The following is a 27,532-nucleotide window of genomic DNA, read 5'->3' as shown; positions in this document are numbered from 1 at the left end:
AGTGAGGATCTCTGAATGATCCAATGTTGACCTAAATGACTAATGATGATAAATACAATCCACCTGTGTGTAATCAAGTCTCCATATAAATGCACCTGCACTGTGATAGTCTCAGAGGTCCGTTAAAAGCGCAGAGAGCATCATGAAGAACAAGGAACACACCAGGCAGGTCCGAGATACTGTTGTGAAGAAGTTTAAAGCCGGACTTGGATACAAAAAGATTTCCCAAGCTTTAAACATCCCAAGGAGCACTGTGCAAGCGATAATATTGAAATGGAAGGAGTATCAGACCACTGCAAATCTACCAAGACCTGGCTGTCCCTCTAAACTTTCAGCTCATACAAGGAGAAGACTGATCAGAGATGCAGCCAAGAGGCCCATGATCACTCTGGATGAACTGCAGAGATCTACAGCTGAGGTGGGAGACTCTGTCCATAGGACAACAATCAGTCGTATATTGCACAAATTTGGCCTTTATGGAAGAGTGGCAAGAAGAAAGCCATTTCTTAAAGATATCCATAAAAAGTGTTGTTTAAAGTTTGCCACAAGCCACCTGGGAGACACACCAAACAAGTGGAAGAAGGTGCTCTGGTCAGATGAAACCAAAATTGAACTTTTTGGCAACAATGCAAAACGTTATGTTTGGCGTAAAAGCAACACAGCTCATCACCCTGAACACACCATCCCCACTGTCAAACATGGTGGTGGCAGCATCATGGTGTGGGCCTGCTTTTCTTCAGCAGGGACAGGGAAGATGGTTAAAATTGATGGGAAGATGGATGGAGCCAAATACAGGACCATTCTGGAAGAAAACCTGATGGAGTCTGCAAAAGACCTGAGACTGGGACGGAGATTTGTCTTCCAACAAGACAATGATCCAAAACATAAAGCAAAATCTACAATGGAATGGTTCAATAATAAACATATCCAGGTGTTAGAATGGCCAAGTCAAAGTCCAGACCTGAATCCAATTGAGAATCTGTGGAAAGAACTGAAAACTGCTGTTCACAAATGCTCTCCATCCAACCTCACTGAGCTCGAGCTGTTTTGCAAGGAGGAATGGGAAAAAATTTCAGTCTCTCGATGTGCAAAACTGATAGACATACCCCAAGCGACTTACAGCTGTAATCGCAGCAAAAGGTGGTGCTACAAAGTATTAACTTAAGGGGGCTGAATAATTTTGCACGCCCAATTTTTCAGTTTTTGATTTGTTAAAAAAGTTTGAAATATCCAATAAATGTCGTTCCACTTCATGATTGTGTCCCACTTGTTGTTGATTCTTCACAAAAAAATACAGTTTTATATCTTTATGTTTGAAGCCTGAAATGTGGCAAAAGGTCGCAAAGTTCAAGGGGGCCGAATACTTTCGCAAGGCACTGTATGGTGTTCTTTGGATGCAACTCAGCATTCTTTGTCCTCCAAACACGACGAGTTGAGTTTTTACCAAAAAGTTCTATTTTGGTTTCATATGACATTCTCCAAATCTTCTTCTGGATCATCCAAATGCTCTCTAGCAAACTTCAGACGGGCCTGGACATGTACTGGCTTATGCAGTGGGACACGTCTGGCACTGCAGGATTTGAGTCCCTGGCGGCGTAGTGTGTTACTGATGGTAGGCTTTGTTACTTTGGTCCCAGCTCTCTGCAGGTCATTCACTAGGTCCCCCCGTGTGGTTCTGGGATTTTTGCTCACCGCTCTTGTGATCATTTTGACCCCACGGGTGAGATCTTGCGTGGAGCAAGATCGAGGGAGATTATCAGTGGTCTTGTATGTCTTCCATTTCCTAATAATTGCTCCCACAGTTGATTTCTTCAAACCAAGCTGCTTACCTATTGCAGATTCAGTCTTCCCAGCCTGGTGCAGGTCTACAATTGTGTTTCTGGTGTCCTTTGACAGTTCTTTGGTCTTGGCCATAGTGGAGTTTGGGGTGTGACTGTTTGAGGTTGTGGACAGGTGTCTTTTATACTGATAACAAGTTCAAACAGGTGCCATTAATACAGGTAACGAGTAGAGGACAGAGGAGCCTCTTAAAGAAGAAGTTACAGGTCTGTGAGAGCCAGAAATGTTGCTTGTTTGTTGGTGATCAAATACTTATTTTCCACCATAATTTGCAAATAAATTCATAAAAAATCCTACAATGTGATTTTCTCGATTTTTTATTTTTTTTTTCTCATTTTGTCTAATGAAAATTACAGGCCTCATCTTTTTAAGTGGGAGAACTTGCACAATTGGTGGCTGACTAAATACTTTTTTGCCCCACTGTACCTGATAACATTATTTTGCATGACCTGCATTCGCTTTTTCAGCTTTTTGATAGCCCACTATACCAAGCAGAGCAGGCATAATCAAAATGACACTGAATCAAGGTTGAGACCAGCAGTTTCTTAACTTTAATGTTAAAATATTGAATGTTATGATATAAACATTTCAATTTGTTCACCATTTTAGAAAGGATTTTAGCAGCAATCAGGTCTCTAGAAAAGGATTGATCTAGGGACACACCAAGATAAGATACTTGTTTTAGATTCAATCTCCTTGCCTGCACAGTTTACCGTTATCTTGTCAGCCCTAAGCATGGCATTCCATGGCTAAAATCAGTTGATGATAGGACTTAGACAAGTTGAATACAACAGGTAGACCTTACCGTTAAATGCTTACTAGCCGTTAACCAACAATGCAGTTCAAGAAATAGAGTTAAGAAAATGTTTACTAAATAAAATAAAGTAGCAGAATAAAATAACAATACCGAGGCTATATACAGGGGGTACTGGTACCGAGTCAATGTACAGGTTAGTCGAGGTAATTTGTACATGTAGGTAGGGGTTAAGTGACTATGCATAGATAATAAACAGCGAGTAGCAGCAGTGTAAAAACAAAGGGGGGCGGGGGGGGGTCAATGTAAATTGTCCTTGTGGCCATTTGATTAATTGTGCAGTAGTCTTGTGGCTTGGGGGTAGAAGCTGTTAAGGAGCCTTTTGGACCTAGACTTGGTGCTCAGGTACCGCTTGCTGTTTGGGAGCAGAGAGAACACTCTATGCCTTGGGTGACTGGAGTCTTTGAAAATGTTTTGGATCCTGGACTTCCAGACGGGCTGCCCCCAGGTGGTGAGGGTAGGTAGCAACACATCCGCCATGCTGATCCTCAACACAGAGGCCCCTCAGGGGTGGGTGCTCAGTCCCCTCTTGTACTCCCTGTTCACTCATGACTGCACGGTCAGGCACGACTCCAACATCATCATTAAGCTTTCCGATGACACAATAGTGTCACCAACAATGACGAGACAACCTATAAAGAGGAGGTCAGAGACCTGGCCATGTGGGGCCAGGACAACAACTTCTCCCTCAACGTGATGAAGGAGATGATTGTGGACTACAGGAAAAAGAGGATCGAGCATGCCCCCATTCTCATCGATTGGGCTGGAGTGGAACAGGTTGAGAGCTTCAGGTTCCTTCAGGTGTCCACATCACCAACGAACTAACATGGTCCATGCACACCAAGACAGCCGTGAAGAGGGCACGACAAAGCCTATTCCCCCTCAGGAAACTGAAAAGATTTGGCATGGGTCCTCAGGTACTCAAAAAGTTATACAGCTGCAGCTGCACCATCGAGAGCATCCTGACTTGGCCACGCATTTGTGGGTGAACAGTGAGTACAGGAGGGGACTGAGCACGCTGATGATCAGCGTGGCAGATGTGTTGCTGCCTACCCTTACCACCTGGGAGGCGGCCCGTCAGGAAGTCCAGGGTCCAGATGCAGAGGGAGGTGTTTAGGCTCCTTAGCTTAGTGATGAGCTTTGTGGGCACTGTGATGTTGTGGGCACTATGCATTCTCACATAGGTGTTCCTTTTGAGTGCTACAGGGCGGGAGTCATTTTAGGCAGGTTACCTTTGCTTTCTTGGGCACAGGGACTATGATTGTCTGCTTGAAACATGTTGGGATTACAGACTTGGTCAGGGAGAGGTTGAAAATGTCAGTGAAGACACTTGCCATTTGGTCCACGCATGCTCTGAGTGCACGTCCTAATAATACGTCTGGCCCCGCGGCCTTGTGAATGTTGACCTGTGTAAAGGTCTTGCTCACATCGGCTATGGAGAGCATGATCATAGTTATCCAGAACAGCTGGTGCTCTCATGCATGCTTCAGTGTTGCTTGTTTGCTAGTTTGCAAGCCCTGCCACATTATATATATATTATAATTTGTTTTGCCCGTCTACCAATAGGTGCCGTTCTTTGCGAGGCTTTGGAAAACCTCCCTGGTCTTTGTGGTTGACTTTTGCATGTGTGGGGTACAGAGATGATGTAGTCATTAAAAAAAAACATTATTTTCTATGTGGTGTTCTAGTTTAGTTTTTCTATGTTGGTGTTTGGTATGATTCCCAATTAGAGGCAGCTGGCTATCACTGTCTCTAATTGGGGATCATATTTAAGTAGCATTTTTTCCACCTGTGTTTTATGGGATATTGTTTTGAGTATGTGCACGTAGCACCTCTGTAGTCACGGTTTGTTGTTCGTTTTTTGTTTTGCTAAGTTTCACTTTCAATAAATTATGTGGAACTCAACATCCGTCTCTGGTCCGTCTCTACAAACGAACTTGACAAATATTCTGGAATTTATCTAATAATTGTTTGCAGTGATTAGATAAAGTATGTCATCCTATATGTCAGAAAGTCACCCTTTTATCTCCAAAACTCGCACTGTTATTGTGCAATGAGCAGTGCTGGCTGGGACAGGCTGTACAGTACTGTAGCTGTCTTGCAGTGCTCTCTTTCGCTCTTTCTTGCTCTCTCTCTCTTAACTCATCAAGAGGGGGAGGAGAGTTTCTCTCCCTCACGCTCTCCCTCCCTCTATTCTTAGTGTGGTAATTGAATATACCGTGTGATGTATATACACCTCTCTCAAACTCGCACACACACTCTGTCTCTCCATTGACAGATGGCACATTTGTCCAGCATTGGAGTTGTTCAGGGTAGTTGACTGTCCTTCTCACTCATTGTACACTATATAGTTTGAGAGAAGGTATCACTTTATGTGTAGAATCCCAAGTAGATGGTTTGTAGATGTTCAATTACCATCAACAACATTTCAACTAACGATCCACTAACAATAGCCCTAACCCTGACCTTAACCTAACCCTTATTCTAACCCTAACTTTACCAAGCAGTTGCATATCAACAGATAGTATGGCTCTATGCATATTTTATGATATTGTTATACACATTGTCTGAGAGATTGTATTGGTTTACACAAAATATTTTATATATATTTTCTAGCAAGGGGTTTAGTTATAGTACCGGTCAGTTCTGCCTCCTATGGAGTATGGGGGACCATTCTTAACCTTTCCCCTATTTCCATTCCTAGTTCTTCCTGACGGTCTCACTTACTGATATTTCCTCTCCGTAGGGCTTGTTGGTGGGAGCGTGACTGCATGTGACATTTTGAGCTACTGGCTGGTTATTTTTACTCTCAATGGGCCACGTTTTTACCTCTGCTTTTCAGGGCTCACTATACTCTCCCAGTTTCATTAAGGTCTCTGGTGGTAATGGCCTTGGAAATGTTTCTGTTTCTACATGAACTGTCTACTCACATTAGATAGTTGAAATATATATAAAAATGCCATATGATCTTGCCACAGTGACCCAATTATTTTGTGTTTTGGTAATGTGTTTGGCTAATACTTTAGTTTAATTTCCACTTTTATTTATCCAGTTTCTCATTGAAATAAAATCTATTTGCAAGAGACCTAGCTATTGAACATGATCGGAGGGGTCAAGTAGTTTTAATTAGTGTGGACTGTGTCTAAAGAAGAGTTCATGTGAACTCGTGCCATGTACTTCCAATAAGGGCAAGGTCATGGCTAAGGGCCAACCAACCAGTTAAATTAGGGAGAGGGGCCCAAAGCCTCATAAGTCAGCAAAGCGTTTCTCTTTACCAAGGAATGGTAAAGGGGGGGGGTTATGACATCGTAGAACCTCATCTGCATGCTCATCTTATTGACCGGATTTAATCAAATCCATCTCTGAATGAACTACTGTGCAACATAAATTTAATAGGACTCTCTCTCTCTCTTTCTCTTACTCACTCACTCACTGACTCACTCACTCACTCACATACAAAAGCTGTGCAGTAGACATACGGTGTTCACAGTTAATGTACATATGTTGTGTTTTTAACTAACTACCAGCACACATACTTTGCGGCTGTCGCAAATCAAAATATGTCCAGATTGCGTCATCTTTTGTCAATAATGTGTTAAAGATAGAGTCAGCGATATGACGTAGATGCAGAAAGTAAAGAGCATAGTAGTTCAATTTCCGCAACAACTTAGTGCGTTGAAGCGTGAGGATCAACTTCACTGCTGTTTTGGTGCCCTGGCTCATCTCAATATCTTCAGTGCTGCTCGTGGCAACATCATTTCGCATCATTTCGCCTTTAAAAGGGCAATCAACAGTTGCCATATCCATTTATGGACTCATAGTGCATTTGGCTTGACTAGTTCCACATTTTGTTACATTACAGCCTTATTTTAAAATCCTCATCAATCTACACATAATACCCCAAAATGACAAAGGAAATACAGGTTTTTAGAAATTTTTGCAAATGTCTAAAAAAGAAAAAAATATCACACCTGTATTTGGGGAGTTTCTCCCATTCTTCTCTGTAGATCCTCTCAAACTCTGTCAGGTTGGATGGGGAGAGTCGCTGCACAGCCATTTTCAGGTCTCTCCAGAGATTTTGGATCGGGTTCAAGTCCGGGCTCTGGCTGGGCCAAACAAGGACATTCAGAGACTTGTCCCGAAGCCACTCCTGCGCTGTCTCGGCTGTTTGCTTAGGGTCGTTGTCCTGTTGGAAGGTGAACCTTCGTCCCAGTCTGAGGTCCTGAGTGCTCTGGAACAGGTTTTCGTCAAGGATCTCTCTCTGTACATTGCTCCTTTCATCTTTCCCTCGATCCTGACAGTCCCGGGCGCTGAAAAACACCACCATGCTTCACCGTAGGGATGGTGCCAGGTTTCTTCTAGACGTGATGCTTGGCATTCAGGCCAAAGAGTTCAATCTTGGTTTCATCAGACCAGAGAATCTTGTTTCTCATGGTCGGAGTTTCGTTTAGGTGCCTTTTGGAAAACTCCAAGCGGGCTGTCATGTGCCTTTTACTGAAAGGTTGCTTCCGTCTGGCCTGATTGATGGAGTGCTGCAGAGATGGTGGTCCTTCTGGAAGGTTATCCCATCTGCACAGAGGAACTCTGTCAGAGTGACCATCGGGTTCTTGGTCATCTCCCTGACCACGGCCCTTCTCCCCCAATTGCTCAGTTTGGCCGGGCGGTCAGCTCTAGGAAGTGTCTTGCTCGTTCCAAACTTCTTCCATTTAAGAATGATGGTGGCTACTGTGTTCTTGGGGACCTTCAATGCTGCAGACATTTTTTGATACCTTTCCTCAGATCTGTGCATCAACAGAATCCTATCTCGGAGCTCTATGGATAATTCCGTTTTTGCTCTGACATGAATTGTCAACTGTGGGACCTCTTATATAGAAAAATGTGTGCCTTTACAAATTATGTCTAATCAGTTGAATTTACCACCGTTGGATTCCAAGTTGTAGAAACATCTCAAGGATGATCAATGGAAACAGGATGCACCTGAGCTCAATTTCGAATCTCATAGCAAAGGGTCTGAATCCTTAAATTAGGTATTTCTGTTTGTAGTTTTTTAAATACATTTGCAAAAGAAAATCTGAACCTGTTTTCACCTTTTTATTGTGGGGTATTGTGTGTAGATTGAGGGAAAACAATAATTTAATACATTTTAGAAAAAGGCTGTAACGTAACAAATTGTGGGAAAAGTCAAAGGGTCTGAATACTTACCGAAGGCACTCTATATACCCATTGATTCTTGAAGAATATGACTTATATATGCCTCATGAGCTTAGTTCAACTTTCATACCCCATCAGAACCCTAAATATGGGCCTCCCGAGTGGTGCAGTGGTCTAAGGCCACTAGAGATTGGTTCGAGTCCAGGCTCGGTCACAGCCGGCCGCGACCTGGAGACCCATGGGGCGGTGTGCAATTGGCCCAGCGTCGTCCGGGTTAGGGGAGGGTTTGGCCGGCAGGGATGTTCTTGTCCCATAGCACACTAGCAACTCCTGTGGAGGGCCGGAAGCAATGCATGTTGACACGGTCGCCAGGTGTACAGTGTTTCCTCCAACACTTTGGTGCGGCTGGCTTCCGGGTTAAGCGGGCGTTATGTCAAGAAGCAGCTTGGCTGGGTTGTGTTTCGGAGGACGCACAGCTCTCGACCTTCGCCTCTCCCGAGTCCGTACGGGACTTGGAGCGATGGGACAAGACTGTAACTACCAATTGGGGAGAAAAAGGGGAACAAAACAATTCATAAACAAACCCAAAATATAAGCTTGTTTTACTCCAGTGTTTGTAAACAAAGTAAATGTTAACAAACACTGTTTTGCTGTTTTTTTAAACATGTTTAAAACTGTACTTTTTGTATCATGGATGGTCAGTCCTTTCATCCTTAACTCTGTCTTTGAATTTGAGAGTGGTTATATTTCTACAGCCAATTCATGAACATGCACCTGTGGAACGGTCATTAAGACACGAACAGCTGACAGATTGTAGGCAATTAAGGTCATAGTTATGAAAACTTAGGACACTAAAAAGGCCTTTCTACTGACTCTGAAAAACACCAAAAGAAAGATGGCCAGGGTCCCTGCTCATCTAGACATGCTGCAAGGAGGCATGAGGACTGCAGATGTGGCCAGGGCAATAAATTGCAATGTCTGTACTGTGAGACGCCTAAGACAGGGAGACAGGACTGACAGCTGATCATCCTCGCAGTGGCAGACCACATGTAACAGCACCTGCACAGGATCGGTACATCCGAAAATCACACCTGTGGGTCAGGTACAGGATGGCAACAACAACTACCCGAGTTACACCAGGAACGCACAATCCCACCATCAGTGTCCACAATAGGCTGAGAGAGGCTGGACTGAGGGCTTGTCGGCCTGTTGTAAGGCATGTTCGCACCAGACATCACCGGCAACAACGTTGCCTATGGGCACAAACCCACCATCTCTGGACCAGAGAGGACTGGCAATAAGTGCTCTTCACTGACGAGTCGCGGTTTTGTCTCACCAGGGGTGATGGTCGGATTCGCGTTTATGGTCGAAGAAATGAGCATTACATTGAGGCCTGTACTCTGGAGCGGGATCGATTTGGAGGTGGAGGGCCCGTCATGGTCTGGGGCAGTGGGTCACAGCATCATTGGACTGAGCCTGTTGTCATTACAGGCAATCTCAACGCTGTACGTTACAGGGGAGACATCCTCCTCCCTCATGTGGTACCCTTCCCGCAGGCTCATCCTGACATGACCCTCCAGCATGACAATGCCACCAGCCGTACTGCTTGTTCTGTGTGTGATTTCCTGCCAGACAGGAATGTCAGTGTTCTGCCATGGCCAGCGAAGAGCCCGGATCTCAATCCCATTGAGCATGCCTGGGACCTGTTGTATCGGAGGGTGAGAGCTAGGGCCATTCCCCCCCAGAAATGTCTGGGAACTTGCTGGTGCCTTGGTGGGTGAGTGGGGTAACATCTCACAGCAAGAACTGGCAAATCTTGGGGAATCCATGAGGAGGAGATGCACTGCAGTACTTAATGCAGCTGGTGGCCACACTGTTACTTTTGACCTCCCCCCTTTGTTCAGGGATACTTTATTCCATTTCTGTTAGTCATGTCTGTGGAACTTTTTTAGTTTGTATCTCAATTGTATAATCTTGTTATGTTCATACAAATATTTACACATGTTAAGTTTGCTGAAAATAAACGCAGTTGACAGCGAGAGGACGTTTATTTTGGTTTTATAATGGTAATGGCTCATGTCCAGTGGATTTGTAAGGCTTGTTCCCTTTGACACTGTTGACAGATCCAATTTGTTTAACTGAAGTGTGCTAATAATATTATGTGTGTGCAGCATGCCTGCAGCTGCCTACTCTATCAATGACACTGGGCTGGCATAATCAAAATAGACAAAGTGGTCTGTAGTGCACAATTACACAATATTTACCTTTTGAAACACTATTAGCTTATACTGTACAGTCGTGGCCAAAAGTTGAGAATGACACAAATATTAATTTTCACAAAGTCTGCTGCCTCAGTTTGTATGATGGCAATTTGCATATACTCCAGAATGTTATGAAGAGTGATCAGATGAATTGCAAAGTCCCTCTTTGCCATGCAAATGACCTGAATCCCCCCAAAACATTTCCACTGCATTTCAGCCCTGCCACAAAAGTACCAGCTGACGTAATGTCAGTGATTCTCTCGTTAACACAGGTGTGAGTGTTGACGAGGACAAGGCTGGAGATCACTCTGTCATGATGATTGAGTTTGAATAACAGACTGGAAGCTTCAAAAGGAGGGTGGTGCTTGGAATCATTGTTCTTTCTCTGTCAAACATGGTTACCTGCAAGGAAACATGTGCCGTCATCATTGCTTTGCACAAAAAGGGCTTCACCGGCAAGGATATTGCTGCCAGTAAGATTGCACCTAAATCAACCATTTATCGGATCATCAAGAACTTCAAGGAAAGCGGTTCAATTGTTGTGAAGAAGGCTTCAGAGCGCCCAAGAAAGTCCAGCTAGCGCTAGGACCGTCTCCTACAGTTGATTCAGCTGCGGGATCGGGGCACCACCAGTACAGAGCTTGCTCAGGAATGGCAGCAGGCAGGTGTGAGTGCATCTGCACGCACAGTGAGGCGAAGACTTTTGGAGGATGGCCCAGTGTCAAGAAGGGCAGCAAAGAAGCCACTTCTCTCCAGGAAAAGCATCAGGGAAAGAATGATATTCTGCAAAAGGTGCAGGGATTGGACTGCTGAGGACTGGGATAAAGTAATTTTCTCTGAATCCCCTTTCCGATTGTTTGGGGCATCCGGACAAAAGCTTGTCTGGAGAAGACAAGGTGAGCGCTACCATCTGTCCTGTGTCATGCCAACAGTACTTCATCCTGAGACCATTCATGTGTGGGGTTGCTTCTCAGCCAATGGAGTGGGCTCACTCACAATTTTGCCTAAGAACACAGCCATGAATAAAGAATGGTACCAACACACTCCGAGATCAACTTTTCCCAACCATCCAGGAACAGTTTGGTGATGAACAATGCCTTTTCCAGCATGGTGGAGCACCTTGCCATAAGGCAAAAGTGATAACTAAGTGGCTCGGGGAACAAAACATTGATATTTTGGGTCCATGGCCAGGAAACTCCAAAGACCTTAATCCCATTGAGAACTTGTGGTCAATCCTCAAGAGGTGGGTGGACAAACAACAACCCACAAATTCTGACAAACTCCAAGCATTGATTATGCAAGAATGGGCTGCCATCAGTCAGGATGTGGCCCAGAAGTTAATTGACAGCATGCCAGGTTGGATTGCAGAGGTCTTGAAAAAGAAGGGTCAAAACTGCAAATATTGACTCTGCATCAACTTCATGTAATTGTTAATAAAAGCCTTTGACACAGTTATGAAATGCTTGCAATTATACTTCAGTGTTCCATAGTAACATCTGACAAAATATCTAAAGAAACTGAAGCAGCAAGCTTTGTGGAAATTCATATTTTTGTCATTCCTAAAACTTTTGGCCATGACTGTATACCATTCGGTACCAGATAGTTACCAATGGTGTTGAATACTTTGCAGTACCTAAAGGTATCCATTGCTAGACACACAATTATATTATGATTTTCAGGTCCAATCTGGAAAAGGAATGTAAAATAGTGTTTTATGCTCTGCCAGTGTTTGAAAATGTTGATGGGCACCTAATGGCTTCATAACCCTCACCGTATTAATAGAGCAGTTAATAGCCATTTCATATCTGCATACGTCACCTTATGACAACGACCGCAAGTTAATATTGTAGTTATGTCTTGCAATTGGTGTTTGCACTGCATTTGAATGTGATATGTATATGTTATGAATGTCTTAGGATGACATTATACAGGTACCTTCATTGAAATTGTTACCACCATTTCTCACCAGGCTTTCCTGCGGAGGCTAGAGTCAGTGAGGCCTACCCGGGGCATGAAGAGGGCAGAGCAGCTGGCAGACTACCAGCGCCAGGCCGGATACCTGGGCATCGCCACCTCGCTCTCTGCCATGGACAGATCGCCCTCCAAGATGGAGCGGTCCTCCAGCAGAACGCCACCAGGTCAACTCTCTGAAGAACTGATGCTCAATAGCTCTCAATAGCCCAAAGACAATACTTATTTCTGTCATTCATTAAGAGAGACTGAATTGGCATCTTTTATTTTTGTTCTTTTGAAGGATCACTTTACTCAAAACATATTTTGGTATTTTTTCCATTAGTCCACTGTTAAAATATTCCCTTTTTTATTTTAGCATGTAATGTTTTCGAGATCATAAGCACTGAGCACTTCCACTGTAGCCAGGGCAAACAAATTTTCATGATATCAAAAATAAATCATAGCATTCACTAGTTTTTACATGATGAAGTAGAATCATGATGAGAAATAATATTAAAATGTATATTCCTAAAACATAAGTTGGAAATGATATTGTTGCTGCTTCCTGTATTTTTTATATATACTATATACTATAGCCGAGTGTCACCGGTTTTAAATGTCCAAATTCATAATCAATATGCTGAAATAAGTTGTGATATTTGAAGACTAAAACATACATATTACTCCCTAATGTATGCACACGTGTCACACTTGTGTTCAGATTACTTGTATTTTGATAAATTATCTGCTCACGCATAGGGCTGCTCACGCATAGGGCTGCTCACGGTGATTGTCAAACTAACTGCCGGTCTCACGGTAATTGACCATTAATTAACATAAACGCATGTAGCATCTTCTGGCTTCAACACATAAGCCTACAAGCCACTGATGCAGACCTTTGGAGCATCTACATTTTATAAAGTCTAATAAATCCATGTAATATAGCCTACACCATCACAATAAATCCATTATTTATTTTAGACAGGTCTAAAGAAACATGATATGAAGAAAATATAGTTATTTCAGAAGAACAGGATAGCATACTCTGAGTTGTCCTTATGTATGGTACTGATCTGGCTATGCCATATGGCTGTGGGCTACACTAGTTCATTTAGCAGACAACATTTGCTTAGAATTCCATGGAATTATTTTATAGTATGAAGAATACAATTGAATAAAATAAAATATATTTTTTCCAAATGATTTGAGTGAATGCGCACATGTGGAAATCTGTGGTGAGCGGTTAACAAAGAAACAGTTACTCCTATATGCTTAATTTAGAGTTATTTATGTAACTTTAGTTGAGCTATATGTTTTGATTTTTAATACTTTCTAAGGCTACATGATGCGACTCTAATGATGATTTGAAAAAAGTTGCATGAAAGGCATGAGCTCTGCTTAGTTTTTTGTGCAGGCTGTACACACTTTATCAGTCTCTCTCTTTCACAATTTGACAAGCACTTGATAATGCCTCAAATTTCCCGGCGGCATCCGCTTTGTGTGGCCGTACTGCATACTGTACTGAAAGTGGCTACTGACATGCACCATTTTTCTTATGAACAAATATTAAAATATAGTTTTTGAGTGATCTGTGTTTAAAATGCACAAAATTATAACAAATGCTCACAGCTGTTTTTTTGTTTCCCTTTTTCCCACCCCACAAACGTCAAATGTGATGTACTGTTGTACTCGAATGTACATAGCCCATATATTTTTACATTGAGGGAGTTAAATTTGGGAGAAGGTAGTACATCATATGTGTAGTATAGTAATACTAGTATGTAATTGATGTAGTAGCAATAGTATGTAAATCAGTAGTACTATTGATGCATGTTGTCTTGTTGTTTCATCATATGTGTAGTATAGTAATACTAGCATATAATTAATGTAGTAGTAATAGTATGTAAATCAGTAGGATTATTGACCCCTGTTTTGTTGTTTTTTCTTCAGGAAACAGCCCCAGGCCTGGCAGTACCAACCGCAACCACGATGGTGCCAGGGCATCATCTGCCATCGCTACCACCTCCACACCCCTACCCAGGCACGCCAGTACGGCAGCGTCCCGAGCAGCATGGTCCTGAGAGCTGTGCTCAGGGAGGAGCCCCATTCCCCAACTCCCCCACCCCTTCCAAGTCCTTACCTATAAGTCAATAGTTGCCCATAAACATTGATCCAAGGTCAGTTTGACATAAGTTGAGGTTGTTAGAGGAGTGTCCCACACAATGAAGGATCTGTGTCAGAGATGTGCGAAGCCAGAAATTGGTCACACTTTGTCCAAACTAAATCTCCATTGTGCTCTGATCATGCACTTGTCCAGTGATTCTGTTTTAGCCCTCAATTCTAATAAATAAAGGGATCTGACACTGTCTGTTTCCCAGATTTAGACTAAGCCTAAAATAACTTTCGATAAAAAAAATTCCTTGGAGCATACTTTTTAGTCCAGGAGTAGTAGGCTTCATTTGGGTCCGGAAAACCAGTCCTATATGATGTAAGAATGATAGTGTTGCCGTTATACAACAATTCTCATAAAACTGCTTCACTATTGCTTCCCAGGACCTACAGGTAGCTGCTATAAAGTATTGTGAACTGTTCTTCTGTTGTAATGGAAGATATAGCCTGGCTATAGCCTAGATATAGGTAATATGGTTCAACTATAAAAAATAAAATAAAAACATTCCTTTGTCAGCTTAGCAGGTGGTGCTTATCAATATGCTTAGTGAATAGAGTAAGCACTAAGTATTCCGTGCTGTATTTGCACTCTTGTGAAATATTTTCAAGTGGAACTTTTCTGTAATTGTTCTTACATTATCATGAATAATGAGAGAGATATATCTTTGTGGTCTGGTAAAGCTTTTTTTTTTGAATATTATGGGAGAATTAGTCATATATATTTTTATTGTGATCCTGTGCAAATTTCTTGATGTTTTCCAATAAAGCTGCTTGTTGCGCACACCAATCATGTCTGTCCGTGGTCAAATGAGCTCAAACAATGTCCACAGGACTTTTACACTTGTGGCAGCTGTCTTTTGTAGGCCAGTTAGCTGCATAGCATCCACGTGGCAACAAAGACTGCCAATGCAGACACACTTAACGGGCAGCAAATCTGGCATGTTGTGGACATGAATAATTATCACCCACAATGACATAATGTCACGCGCACACACACACGATGGCTACAACAGCGGCAGGGGGAATAGACCAGTGATTGGCTGTGTCATGGTCAGAAGTCCTGACACAGCACTATAAGTCATCAACAGAGAAAAAAACAAGGAAAATATTAACCAGTAGTTGTAATTAATTAGTACTATAAGCTTACTCAAATAAATTGTTTTTTGAGGGTTGGCACAGGAAAGGTAATACATTTGTATGTTGGTAGTGGTATTGCAAACATCAAGTTTGTTGGCCTTTTTTGTATTTTTTATGTAATTTATAGTAATGTCTATGTATAGCCTAGTAAAACCTGATGTTTGAGAAAATTTGAGTAATATTAGATTTGTATCTGTTATGTACATAACAAATACTATGAAGCATGGCAGCTGATGAGGCACTGGGCTATTTGATCCCCATCTAGGCTGGCTCCCAATAGAATGATCTCTATAACCAGCCCAAGAAAATGGGATGGATGATATTTCTAACCCTAAGTCCCCAAGTCAGACCCCGGAACTAGTAACCCTTGCCTAAATGTTTTGATGTATTATGTTATACTGTATATTATGTTATATATTGTATACAATATTTCAATAAAACATATATGAAATATGAATGACAAAGGAATGCACCAAAGCAGAGGGCCTAGTAGGTATTTTCATCTTTATTAAAATAAGTAAAATAATGTTTATTGTGGGACATGAGATATGACACAACACAGGAACATAAGGCCCTTGGAAGACAGCAGCTGCTGTGAAGAGTACATTCATTTGACTTACTATGAGAGAAAGAAAGAACTGAGGAGAGTGGATGAATCTTTGTTTGCAGTAGGCATGTAATTAAATGGAAAAATCCCTTTTCTGGACCAGTTTGACAGTCAACTGGCAGGCCTCGATGTGCGTTTATCTGTACATCTTGGGTAAGATATATACAGCTTTCAGAGTCGGTGCGTTCCTCACACATGACCAAATACACTGGCGAGAAGGATAACTAGCAACCAACTCCTGGGCTGGCTCAATAGAATACACATATACCCCCGATAATTCACCCAAGCTGTTATCATTATATGATCCAATTAAGACATGTGGTGAAGGGTTTCCTATGGAGTTGTGAATGTTTATGTGTACTTCTTGATCTCGTCGTAGAGCACCAAGACGAAGGCGCCGCCCATGCCTCGGATCACGTTGGACCAGGCCCCCTTGAAGAAGGCTTTGCCTCCCTCATTCTTGGCGATCTTCTTCCAGCAGTCGATTGTGCCAGTGTACATGATGTCCGCTATTGAAATCGACACATTGATCATTAAAATGTGAAATATAGGCCTACTGTAGGCAATTCAATGAGAATTGCCATGAGTAATGTGCTGTAACCTTTATTTTACTAGGCAAGTCAGTTAAGAACATATTCTTATTTACTATGACGGTCATTCATTGATATGATTCAACGAGTAGGCCTACAACTAGCTCACCTGATTTGCGTCCAGACTGCATCATCATACGACGTCTGACGGTGTCAAATGGGTATGAAATAATACCGGCAACTGCGGTGACGCTCTGGGCAATCATCCAGCTGACGAAGATGTGCGTGTTCTTGGGGTCGGGCAGCATACCTAGACGATGACGCAGAGCAACATAATTGGGATTCTGCGCCTATTTTTTGTAAAATACAATACTTTAAACAACGTCTGATTGCAAACAGCTACTTATATGTATGATTTTACTTTAGCTCATGCTCCTCACCCTTGGCTGTGTCATAGACTCCGAAGTAAGCAGCTCTGTAGATGATGATGCCCTGGACAGACACGTTGAATCCCTGGTACAGGCCCTTGATACCGTCGGCTTTGTAGATTTTGCTGAGACAGCTGCCAAGACCGCTGAACTCTCTCTCAGCTCCACTTTTTCCGATGTCGGCCGCGAGCCTGGTTCTGGCGAAGTCAAGTGGGTAAACGAAGCAAAGAGAGGTGGCACCGGCCGCGCCACCGGATGCCAGGTTCCCGGCGAACCAACGCCAGAACTGTGTCTTCTGGTCCACTCCTCCAAGGAAGATCTTCTTGTACTTGTCCTTGAAAGCGAAGTTGAGGGCTTGGGTGGGGAAGTAACGAATCACATTGGCCAGGTTGCCTCTCCAGAAGGAGATAAAGCCTTGCTCTTTGGGAATCCTCCTGACGCAGTCCATGATCCCTTTGTACTGCATTTCCTTTGTGATTTGTTGGCTGGCATGTTGGACCTGTAGAGCAGAACAACAGAAGACAATACATTTTTCAATTTAGCCTCAATTCAGTATGCAAAAAAACAACATGTCAATCGGATTTTATCATTGTACTTTAGGCCTACTTTGTATTACGCAACTGAAGTTGAGCTTTTTTACTTATTTTTATTTATTTATCCATTATTTTACCAGGTAAGTTGACTGAGAACAAGTTCTCATTTGCAGCAACGACCTGGGGAAAAGTTACAGGGGAGAGGAGGGGGATGAATGAGCCAATTGTAAACTGGGGATTATTAGGTGACCGTGGTAGTTTGAGGGCCAGATTGGGAATTTAGCCAGGACACCGGGGTTAACACCCCTACTCTTACGATAAGTGCCATGGGATCTTTAATGACCTCAGAGAGTCAGGAAACCTGTTTAACGTCCCATCCGAAAGACAGCACCCTACACAGGGCAGTGTCCCCAATCACTGCCCTGGGGCATTGGGATATTTTTTTTAGACCAGAGGAAAGAGTGCCTCCTACTGGCCCTCCAACACCACTTCCAGCAACATCCAGGAACTGACCAGGACCAACCCTGCTTAGCTTCAGAAGCAAGCCAGCAGTGGTATGCAGGGTGGTAATGCTTATAGCAAGAGCGTAACAATATTGAGTTTGTTGTTGGGAAAATTCCTAATTCACTTTAATTCAATGATACTCACGGGTTTGTAGGAATGCATGTGTGCAATTTTTGTTATAATGAGCTATTCTCAGCGCTGTTGTATACTGGCCATTGCTTCATGTCACTTGAGCACAGTCTGAGTGTATTGGGTTGCATGCGTCTGGATAAATTTAGCTGTAGCCTAGGCTTAAACCAAATATCGCCGCTCTTATATCCAAACGATTATCGACATTTTGGAATAATTAATTATCATCCTATTAATCGAAACATAGCATTACGTGTACTTGAAATCAACATTAAAATATAAGAACGCATCAAATAAATTAACTTTTTGTTATTCAAAATAGTCATTTTTCTTTCATGACCTGAAATTCATATGATTCGGTTTCTGTTCTGAATGAAAGGCCAAATCCTGAGTCCTATCGAATCCAATTAGAAAACTCAATACCACCTTGGACAGCGACAAGTCATGTGCGTAAGAAACGTCTCCAATGAGCTTTTCGCATGTCTTTCTGAATGAAAACCATTTGCCAAATTAATCTAATTGTATTACAATCTTACTCAATGGATAACCAATAATATATTAACTTTATGACAGAGACTGGAAAACAATTATTCTCACTCAGTCTTACCTGGAGCAACAACTTTACTCTCTCAATTGGAGCAACAGCTGTCTTGGAGATGGCAGCAGCAATGCCACCAGCCAAAAAGTCCTTAATGAAGCTAACCACCGCGTCCGACATGTTGTCAAGTTCCTCCTCGTGGAGTAGAGGTCAGACCGTAAAAGTTCCAGACAGTCCTCACCAAGACACCCTCAAAGAAACCCAACGCCCCTCCAAGTGGACGAAGCGCCCCCATCTCGCATAATATATCTGGGCTATATATCGCGAGAATTTGGGGGTGATGGATATGCAGACGGTCGAACAGATTGGCGAGGCTAAATAAATATCCTAGGTTAAGGTTCGAATCTTAGCCATGTCTATTAAATAAAGTGTAATAGAACACTTCGGGACTTTTAAAGGGCAAATTCAAGTCATTTTCCAGTTATACAGTGGTGTTAGATAATAATTCTTATTCTGCTATTTAATAACATCACAACATCACAGCTATTTATCATTATTTATGCACTATTTATTCTTTAGGCCAAAGTTTTATCGCAGTTTAGGGTGGGCACCATGATACAGTGTACAATTAACACATGGGTAGGCTAGCTTAGTTTAGCTTTTTAATGTATCTTCAGAATTCAATATATAGGTCTTATTGTTCTGATAAATGTGATTTAAGAGGTTAGGCCTGGAAATTAGGCCATCAAAATTCACACATTAACAGCGAGAGCGAGAGGGTGACATTGTTGCTGGTATGCATGCGACTTTGAAGACTTTAACTTAGCTTGCCAACTTTTTAACATTGTGGTGGTGTGGTGAGGATTTGCTTCATAGCCTGACCTGTAGCCTATGATGCGTTTTGAAGAGCCGGAAGCGCGCGCGTCTCCATTTAACAGAATGTCAATGTGACCTACAGCGCAGAAGTAGGTCATATGTGCTGATTATGGCCTTCTTTGTAATTATCATTAATTGTCAATGGAATTGTATTTTTCATATCTTCAGGCCTGTTCCTGCTAACAACGTTGGCTATTTAGGACCAGCTTTCACCCCTGGAACGAAAGTATTCCTCCGTTTTGTATGCATTAGGCCAACACCTTCAGCCAAACATGTTACAGTAGGTTCGTCGTTTTGACCATTTCTAACCTGTTGTTCCAGCTTTGAAAACAGACTCATATTCTTGCATTTCTCACACACAGGAAAGCATGTTTGATCGTTGCTTGGATACAGCCGAATATAGTCTCTTCCAGAACATTATGTAGCTTGTGACTTAACCAACACAATAGTAACCTATGTCAACAAAACATAAGCCCTGTAATTAAATGTACAAAAGGACCTGGAGTTGCTGCCAAACACCCGCGTTGCGCCCACACCATTCACTATCACTTGGTTGCTGAGACAGTAACAGTCGAATTCAATCAAGCTCTATTTTATTGGTATTTCTGGATGGCAAAACACAATACTTCTGTTTGCAAGAACAATAATGCATCAATAATGTACCTAAAATACTAATGTTTTGAATCAAAGAGATGTTAATGTACACACATATTAAGTTATAGCCTACTTGCTGTCTATAGTCTGTACTGTGTGGGAAGAATATAGCCTACTATTTTACTATAGAGTTTTCCTATACTTACAACCCTGATTACCGAGTTAATTATAAACTATCTGCCCCAAAACCATTGCTTTGCCCTTTCACCTGTGACAAATAATAACGTAGGTGAATGCCAGCAGAATCCCATTGATAACTAATAAGCTAATGAGTCTGTGTGGTTATAGAAGCCCACCTTGTTTCAAATTCCAAGCACAACGTTAATAGCCCATACATGCTCCTCGTGTCAGCAATTCCATGAGACCTATGGCTGCTTCGTGGAGATCAAGAGATCCTGCACACGAATAGGTCATGTGTGCGCGCAGGGGGCGTCGATGTCTACAGATAATTACCCGACAAATGCGTTGCTCCGTGCTCGGCGTGCATAGGAGCTTGACTTGTGCCCTGTTGCAATGGGACCAAATCCTACGCGCACGTGCCCGCACATTGCAATAGGCTAACTGCGCAAATTACGCAAATGGATGGTGGGATTTATTATCACTATATGACTACAGTTATGCAATGAGTAATGCGAGTAATGCTCTCACATTTCCCTGGTTTTGCTGCACACCAATTTTAGCAGTTGTTTGCAGGCTGCATAGCAACTGCGATCAGTGCATTGCATTTTGACAGGCAGCAATAAATATAATAGGCTATTGAAACCCACTCAAATAACTTTAAATGGGACGAATGCTATAGGCCTACTTTAAAACAAGTATAATTAAGGTTGCATGTAGGTTACATTTCCCACAGTTCGGAAAGTGTGTTGTTTAAAAAGTTAAAAATAAAAACCTTACATTGATGGCTTTTTGGAAATCCAACCAGTTTTCCACGTTGATTCAACTACATCACATTGCATTTTTTTGTAGAAATGACATGTAAACAACGTTGATTCAACCAGTTTTTGCGCAGTGGGGTATTTCAACTGTGAGGCTATCAATTTGTCAAGTTGCACACATAAAAATACCACATAAAGCCAAGAACAACACCATTGTTCTTTGAGTTGACAACTCCACCCCACCATTTACCACCGCAATAAATAAACTTTGATGGAGAGGGCTGGAGTGCTTTCTGTTGTCTGTAGCAACCGCGCACCTATAGCCTATTCTGCAAAACCAACTCGAGTTGGAGACGAGGCACAAAAAGTTAACCTTTGCCGTCGTACGCAGTGAAGGAACTTCAGCATAGAGTAGCATAAGCTATCGAGGAAGCATTAATAACGAATATAGTTGCTATCATCACCATGTGACGTTTGCGACCGTTTTTATCCTGGAGTATGACAGATACAATGTCTAGACTGTCCTCGGTTGCTTCTCTTCGACTACCAGCCATTCAGCACCCGTTATCAAGACTCATAGACCCAGAAACCCTCTCTCTCAGAGGATACTCCAGAGATTACGCTGGGAGTGACGAAGTTGTACCGCCGCTGTTGCGGGATGGGGACCTCGACTTTGTTTTCCGAGGTCAAAACACAAGAAGGGCCACAGGTTATCCTTATGACAAGGCTCCGCCGAAGCAGAGCAGTTTCAGCCTGGTCTCGCAGCCAATCCCCGAAGGAGTCGAAGTCTCAGTAGCCCTTGATCCGGTTAAACCACGGCTGCCCATCTTTGGTGAGTAGCCTATAGCAACCTGATCTCTAGCTAAACGAATAATAGGATGGAGAAATACTGCGCAACAAATTTGAATAGTCTCTCTCTCTCTCTCTCTCTCTCTCTCTCTCTCTCTCTCTCTCTCACACACACACACACACACACACACGAATTCCTTTCAGTACCATAAACAGCACCAGAACAGTTTCTCTGGTCCAAATCTCCATGTGGTGGCGCCCTTCTACAAAAAAATGTGCGACGTTTGGCCAGATGCTTCTGCTATTGGAGTTGGTAATTGTTGATTATCTTGGGAGTATTTTTTAAAGTGGATATGATCAGTGGTGGAAAAAGTACTCCGTTTTCATACTTGAGTAAAAGTAAAGATACCTTAATAGAAAATAACTCAAGTAAAAGTGAAAGTCGCCCAGTAAAATACAACTTGAGTAAAAGTCTAAAAGTATTTGGTTTTAAACAAACTTAAGTATCAAAAGTAAATGGATTTGATGAAATGTACATAAGCATCAAAAGTACAAGTACAATTATTAACCATTTCAAATTCCTTATATTAAGCAAACCAGATGGCACAATTATATATATTTACTGATAGCCAGGGACACACCCAACACTCAGACATAATTTACAAACAAAGCATTTGTGTTTAGTGAGTCTGCCAGATCAGAGGCAGTAGGGATGACCAGAGATGTTCTGGGAATTGGACCATTTTCCTGCCAAAATGTAACGAGTACTTTTGGGTGTCAGGGAAAATGTATGGAGTAAAAAGTACATGATTTTATTTAGGAATGTAGTGAAGTGAAAGTAAAAGTTGGCAAAAATCTAAATATCTAAGTAAAGTACAGATACCCCAAAAAACAACTTAAGTAGTGCTTTAAAGTATTTTTACTTAAGTACTTTTTACACCACTAGATATGATAGACTACTAGGTCTAGTCTCTTCAAATATGGCAAATGTAATGTAGAACTCAATGTCTAGTGTTATTACAAATTCCATGAACTGCTGGATTGCAGGGTTGGGATAAAGTTCCAATTCAATAATAGGAAGAAAGGGCAACTATTTTCAATAACTTCTCAATAAACTGAAAGGAATAGTAGAATATATTCATAAATTCAAATGACTTCCTGAACTGACTTCAAAATGGTAGATTTTTTACACCTATCCCATCAGATCGACTAGCCTAAATGCAATCCACAATGACTTTGTGACTGTGTGCACTAAACTGGAGAATGCCGATACCCAGAAATAATTACAATTAATGTGTTAAAATTAGGACTGGTGAACTGCAATGCAATTAAACAGAGTTTGCACTTATCAGGAGTGGTCATGATCCTGGTATGCTGTGAATGTGGTTGTACTTTGGATAGGTCAGCGGGTGGCACCAGAGAGCAGGGGGAGCCGAGTCACCAGCCTAACCAGAACCATAAAAACCAGCATCACCAGCCAAACCAATACCAGCAGAACCAGTATCCTTACCAGAACTACTACCGCAGCCTCCTTCCCTGAGGCCCAGCTCAGGATCCAAGTGGACCAGGTACTGTCCCTCCCTCTTTCCGCCTCTCTCCTTTCATCCGTTTTTGGTCTCTTTTTCCCTCTTTTCACTACATTTCACTCCATCTGACATCTCCTATTCAACTTCTCTCCATTTTTCAAGGGTGCTTATTCCTGTTCAACACTCAATGGAATTCTTGATTTAGGTCTAAGTCTGACCATTTGATCCATATTATATATTCCAAGACCACAGACAGCTTCTTAGCTATGAGCTCGACAACAGCAGAATTGTGCAGGAAGTCAGACAGTATTGCTCTCCTTCCACATCAAAGTCAGTCTCGTTCTTAGTTTAAATAACAGACACAGATATGATGTGGAGTTGGGGTCCGGAGTAACGAAAGGGGGTTCAGTGGGGTCCTTGAACCATGCTGAGGGAAAACCCATAGGTACCCAGAGAACCTCATCCCCATTGGTCAAGAATGGTTAAGAGGTAGAGAGGTAGAGAGGTAGAGATTAGCATTTTGAGTGTGAGTGTGTTATGGCTGAAATCTGCAGATGTCAGACGGGAATAGCTGACCAGGTTTAGCCCTGTCTAGAACCAATTGTTTTTCTTTATTTGTACTATTTTCTACATTGTAGAATAATAGTGAAGACAAAGCACAAATGCGCCCACGCAGGCATGCAAGTGCACACACACACACACACACACACACACACACACACACACACACACACACACACACACACACACACACACACACACACACACACACACACACACACACACACACACACACACACACACACACACACACACACACACACACACACAGTTCAGTCGTACATAATATGCTGTACACTCATGCACAATGCAGTGTTCAGAGTACACCTACTGTGTGCACACATAGACACACACACCAAGGCAAACATAAAAATGCACAGACAGTCGGGGATACTGCCTGTCAAAAGGGATCCACAACAGTTATCTTAATACCCAAACCCCCTCCCTTGCTCTTCCTTAGATCAGAAGAAGTCCCCTGATAATAGAGACGATGAACGTCAGTCAAAGTCCTAACCTACCAGCAGGAAGGGCTAGCCTGCCTATGACATCAGCATAGTTCCTAGTGGATGTCACTTAGCTTCCTCTGTTTTGTTGGATGTGAGATGTTGAGTCATTATTGTTTTGACATGGTCAAAGCTGTCAAAATGAATTTTGATTAAATGTTTCATGTTCTGATGGTTGATTGGTGTATTGAATGAACTAACAAAATGAATGAACAACTGACCAAATTAATTAACAAATTAATGCACTGAATAGACTGAGTGAGCTATAGTCACTGCATTGATATCTTTGTGTTCTACCTCCAGCTTGAGCACGAGCTAAGGCAGAACATTCAGTTGTTAGGACACTTGAACCTTCAACGAATGTTCAAGAACAACCATCCGGAGGGAAAAGCACTGGCCAACAGGTTAAGCTTTGACTAACACGAGCACGCACGCATGCACGCGTACACACACGCACACACACACACACACACACACACACACACACACACACACACACACACACACACACACACACACACACACACACACACACACACACGCACACACACACACTTTTAAAAAATGATATTACCTACACAAAATCTTCTCCCTATACATTAACACCTACAAACACACAGCTACAGGATGTCCTTTATCCTATATGGTTTCTTGATCCCTCCCCTCTCTCTTGTCTATGCTCACAGAGATGTGTTGCTGATGATCCTCACCAAGTTTCTGGGCCGATTCATCACACTGCAGCAGTACAGCCAGTTGCTGCTCCGGTTAGTACATCAACCAATTTTAATAAATATCACATTTTAGTAGTATAGTGCATTCAAATGCATTTGTTGCAAAGTGCTGGGTAAAGGAGTCAACGAGGTTGACAGTATAAAGAAAAAACATAATAGAAGTCTTAACTCTACAGGGCGGCAGGTAGCCTAGTGGGTAGAGTGTTGGGGCAGTAACTGAAAGGTCGCTGGTTCGAATACACGAACTGACATGGTGGAACATCTGTTGATGTGCCCTTGAGAAAGGCACTTAACTCTAATTTGCTCCCTTACAGAAAGAAAGAATAAACTCCTACTATGGCTGACTGTTTGAAACGACACATTTCACTGTACCTATCTGGTAGTACCAGTCAAAAGTTTGAACACACCTACTCATTCAAGTGTTTTTCTTTATTTTTACTATTTTCTACATGGTAGAATAATAGTGAAGACATCATAACTATGAAATAACATATGGAAACATGTAGTAACCAAAGAAGTGTTTAACAAATCAAAACATATACAATTATCTGTTCTTGCTATAATATGGACTTGGTCTTTTACCAAATAGGGCATTTATTTAAATTGCATTTATTTGTTCTGCAATTTCTGAAGCTGGCAACTCGAATGAACTTGTCCTCTGCAGCAGAAGTAACTCTAGGTCTTCCTTTCCTGTGGTTTATGGTTTTTGCGACTGCACTTGAAGAAACTTTCAAAGTTCTTGAAATGTTCCGGATTGACTGACCTTCATGTCTCAAAGTAATGATGGACTGTCGTTTCTCTTTGCTTATTTGAACTGTTCTTGACATAATATGGACTTGGTCTTTTACCAAATAGGTCTATCTTCTGTATACCACCCCTACCTTGTCACAACACAACTGATTGGCTCAAATGCATTAAGAAGGGAAGAAATTCCACATATTAACTGTTAACAAGGCACACCTGTTAATTTAAATGCATTCCAGGTAACTATCTCATGAAGCTGGTTGACAGAATGCCAAGAGTGTGCAAGGCTGTCATCAAGGCAAAGGGTGAAGAAGAATTTGAAGAATCTCAAATATAAAATATATTTTGATTTGTTTAACACTTTTTTGGTTACTACATGATTCAATATGTGTTATTTCATAGTTTTGATGTCTTTACTATTATTCTATGTAGAAAATAGTAAACATTTAAAAATAACTTGAATGAGTAGGTGTGTCCAAACTTTTGATTGGTACTGTATATATATATTTGTTTTGTCTAGCACACTCCTTTTCTAAAAGATGACTGTGTGTGAATGTTTGGTTTGATTCACTGAAACAAAACATGAACTAGCCTACAATGAACTTGCCATGTGTAATAGAGTCATCTAAAAACAAAACCAATGAACCTGGGTTGGGGTCAATTCAATTTCAACTAAATTCAAAAACTCAAACTCCTCATAGAAAACCATGAATAATTCTTAAATTTGATCAAATCTAAAATAATCTCAATTCATCCCTGCAGTTAACTACATCACTGGACTAAACCATACAGTAAAACATAACCTTTTTGAATCCTCCAGACTGCATTTGTCGAAGAAGGCAGCCATTAGCTTTGAGGAGCTGTGGGAGGCCATAAGAGAGTCTGGAGCAGGTGGACCAGCCACTTGGTCTAACCCCACCCAGGATCCCAGCACAGCCCCTCCCCTTTCTCCAGCTAAAGTCACAGCCTCTCAGACCCTATCCCTATTGCGGGGACAGGCCCAGAACAGGTAAGTCTGGATTGAGGACACCCATCCCCTAATTATTGTGAAACGATGCCGGATTCAAAACTTTGAATTTTCCAATTTAAATGATTATCCAAAATTCTTGCAACCAATATAATGTTATATATATATGGGGGATACAACCACCCCAGCTCTGAAGATTTTGTTGCGAAGAAACAGAATCATTAGAATACTTGTTTTGGTACTGTCCATATGTAGCTTGTTTTTGGTTGCAGGTTCAGGAATGGCGGAAGAATTGCAACATTTACCTGACGCTAACTCTGCAAAAAGCAATGCTGGGGGATTTGAAAAGTCATAGTCAATCGATCAACAATATAATAATACGTTTAGCAAAACATTTGATCTTTAATTTACAATCTGTAGAAGCTATGAGAATAGAAAGCCAAAATGTATATAGTATGTAAAAGATGAAAGTAGAAGCCTAGCTGTCCATTAGTTTACTCCATTAGGGGAGGGATGGCAGGGTTAGGAGAACATAATAAAGGAAAATGTATAAATACATTTTATATTCAAAAATGTATTAAATGTTTTTTTCCCCTCACCAATCTAAACACAATGCCCATAGTAACATAGCGAAAACAGGTTTTAAGAAATACAAAAACTGAAAAACTTTATTTACATAAGTATTTAAACCCTTTGCCACGAGACTCGAA

The 27,532-nt window shown here is 41.8% G+C and overlaps 3 protein-coding genes across 4 annotated transcripts in view; 2 read left to right on the top strand and 1 right to left on the bottom strand.

Moving 5' to 3' along the window:
• The window catches only part of cfap97 (cilia and flagella associated protein 97), a 40,160-nt gene extending 25,185 nt beyond the window's left edge, over positions 1–14,975 (top strand). For both annotated transcript variants that reach the window (XM_020497027.2, XM_020497026.2), the window contains 2 exons: positions 12,035–12,203; positions 13,969–14,975. In XM_020497027.2, coding sequence (XP_020352616.1) covers positions 12,035–12,203; positions 13,969–14,099 — 300 coding nt within the window. In that variant the 3' untranslated portion in view covers positions 14,100–14,975. The remainder of the gene's footprint in view (positions 1–12,034; positions 12,204–13,968) is intronic.
• Positions 14,976–15,808: 833 nt separating this feature from the next.
• On the bottom strand, positions 15,809–18,909 carry slc25a4 (solute carrier family 25 member 4). Its single transcript, XM_020497025.2, has 4 exons — positions 18,663–18,909; positions 16,902–17,388; positions 16,631–16,771; positions 15,809–16,440 (listed from the first exon to the last, which is right to left on the bottom strand). The coding sequence occupies exons 1-4, from the start codon at positions 18,771–18,773 to the stop codon at positions 16,283–16,285; spliced, it is 897 nt and encodes a 298-aa protein (XP_020352614.1). The 5' UTR covers positions 18,774–18,909; the 3' UTR covers positions 15,809–16,282.
• Positions 18,910–20,041: 1,132 nt separating this feature from the next.
• Positions 20,042–27,532, top strand: part of si:ch211-197n1.2 (EF-hand calcium-binding domain-containing protein 6) — an 81,837-nt gene continuing 74,346 nt past the window's right edge. Inside the window, exons 1-5 of the mRNA XM_020497024.2 lie at positions 20,042–21,833; positions 23,192–23,358; positions 24,684–24,784; positions 25,067–25,144; positions 26,676–26,864. Coding sequence (XP_020352613.2) covers positions 21,500–21,833; positions 23,192–23,358; positions 24,684–24,784; positions 25,067–25,144; positions 26,676–26,864 — 869 coding nt within the window. The 5' untranslated portion in view covers positions 20,042–21,499. The remainder of the gene's footprint in view (positions 21,834–23,191; positions 23,359–24,683; positions 24,785–25,066; positions 25,145–26,675; positions 26,865–27,532) is intronic.

This window comes from Oncorhynchus kisutch, linkage group LG12 (assembly GCF_002021735.2).
Source record: "Oncorhynchus kisutch isolate 150728-3 linkage group LG12, Okis_V2, whole genome shotgun sequence".
In the NCBI taxonomy this organism is placed as follows: Eukaryota; Metazoa; Chordata; class Actinopteri; order Salmoniformes; family Salmonidae; genus Oncorhynchus; species Oncorhynchus kisutch.
Note: the sequence above shows the minus strand (reverse complement) of the source record. Positions and strands in the feature narration are given on the sequence as shown.

Excerpts from the sequence above, each read along its gene's own strand:
- slc25a4 (XM_020497025.2), bottom strand. The coding sequence starts at position 18,773 with ATGTCGGACGCGGTGGTTAGCTTCATTAAGGACTTTTTGGCTGGTGGC. Across the intron at positions 16,772-16,901 it reads AGTCTATGACACAGCCAAGG|GTATGCTGCCCGACCCCAAG; the intron begins GTGAGGAGCATG and ends GTCATCGTCTAG. Across the intron at positions 16,441-16,630 it reads GCAGTCTGGACGCAAATCAG|CGGACATCATGTACACTGGC; the intron begins GTGAGCTAGTTG and ends CGATTTCAATAG.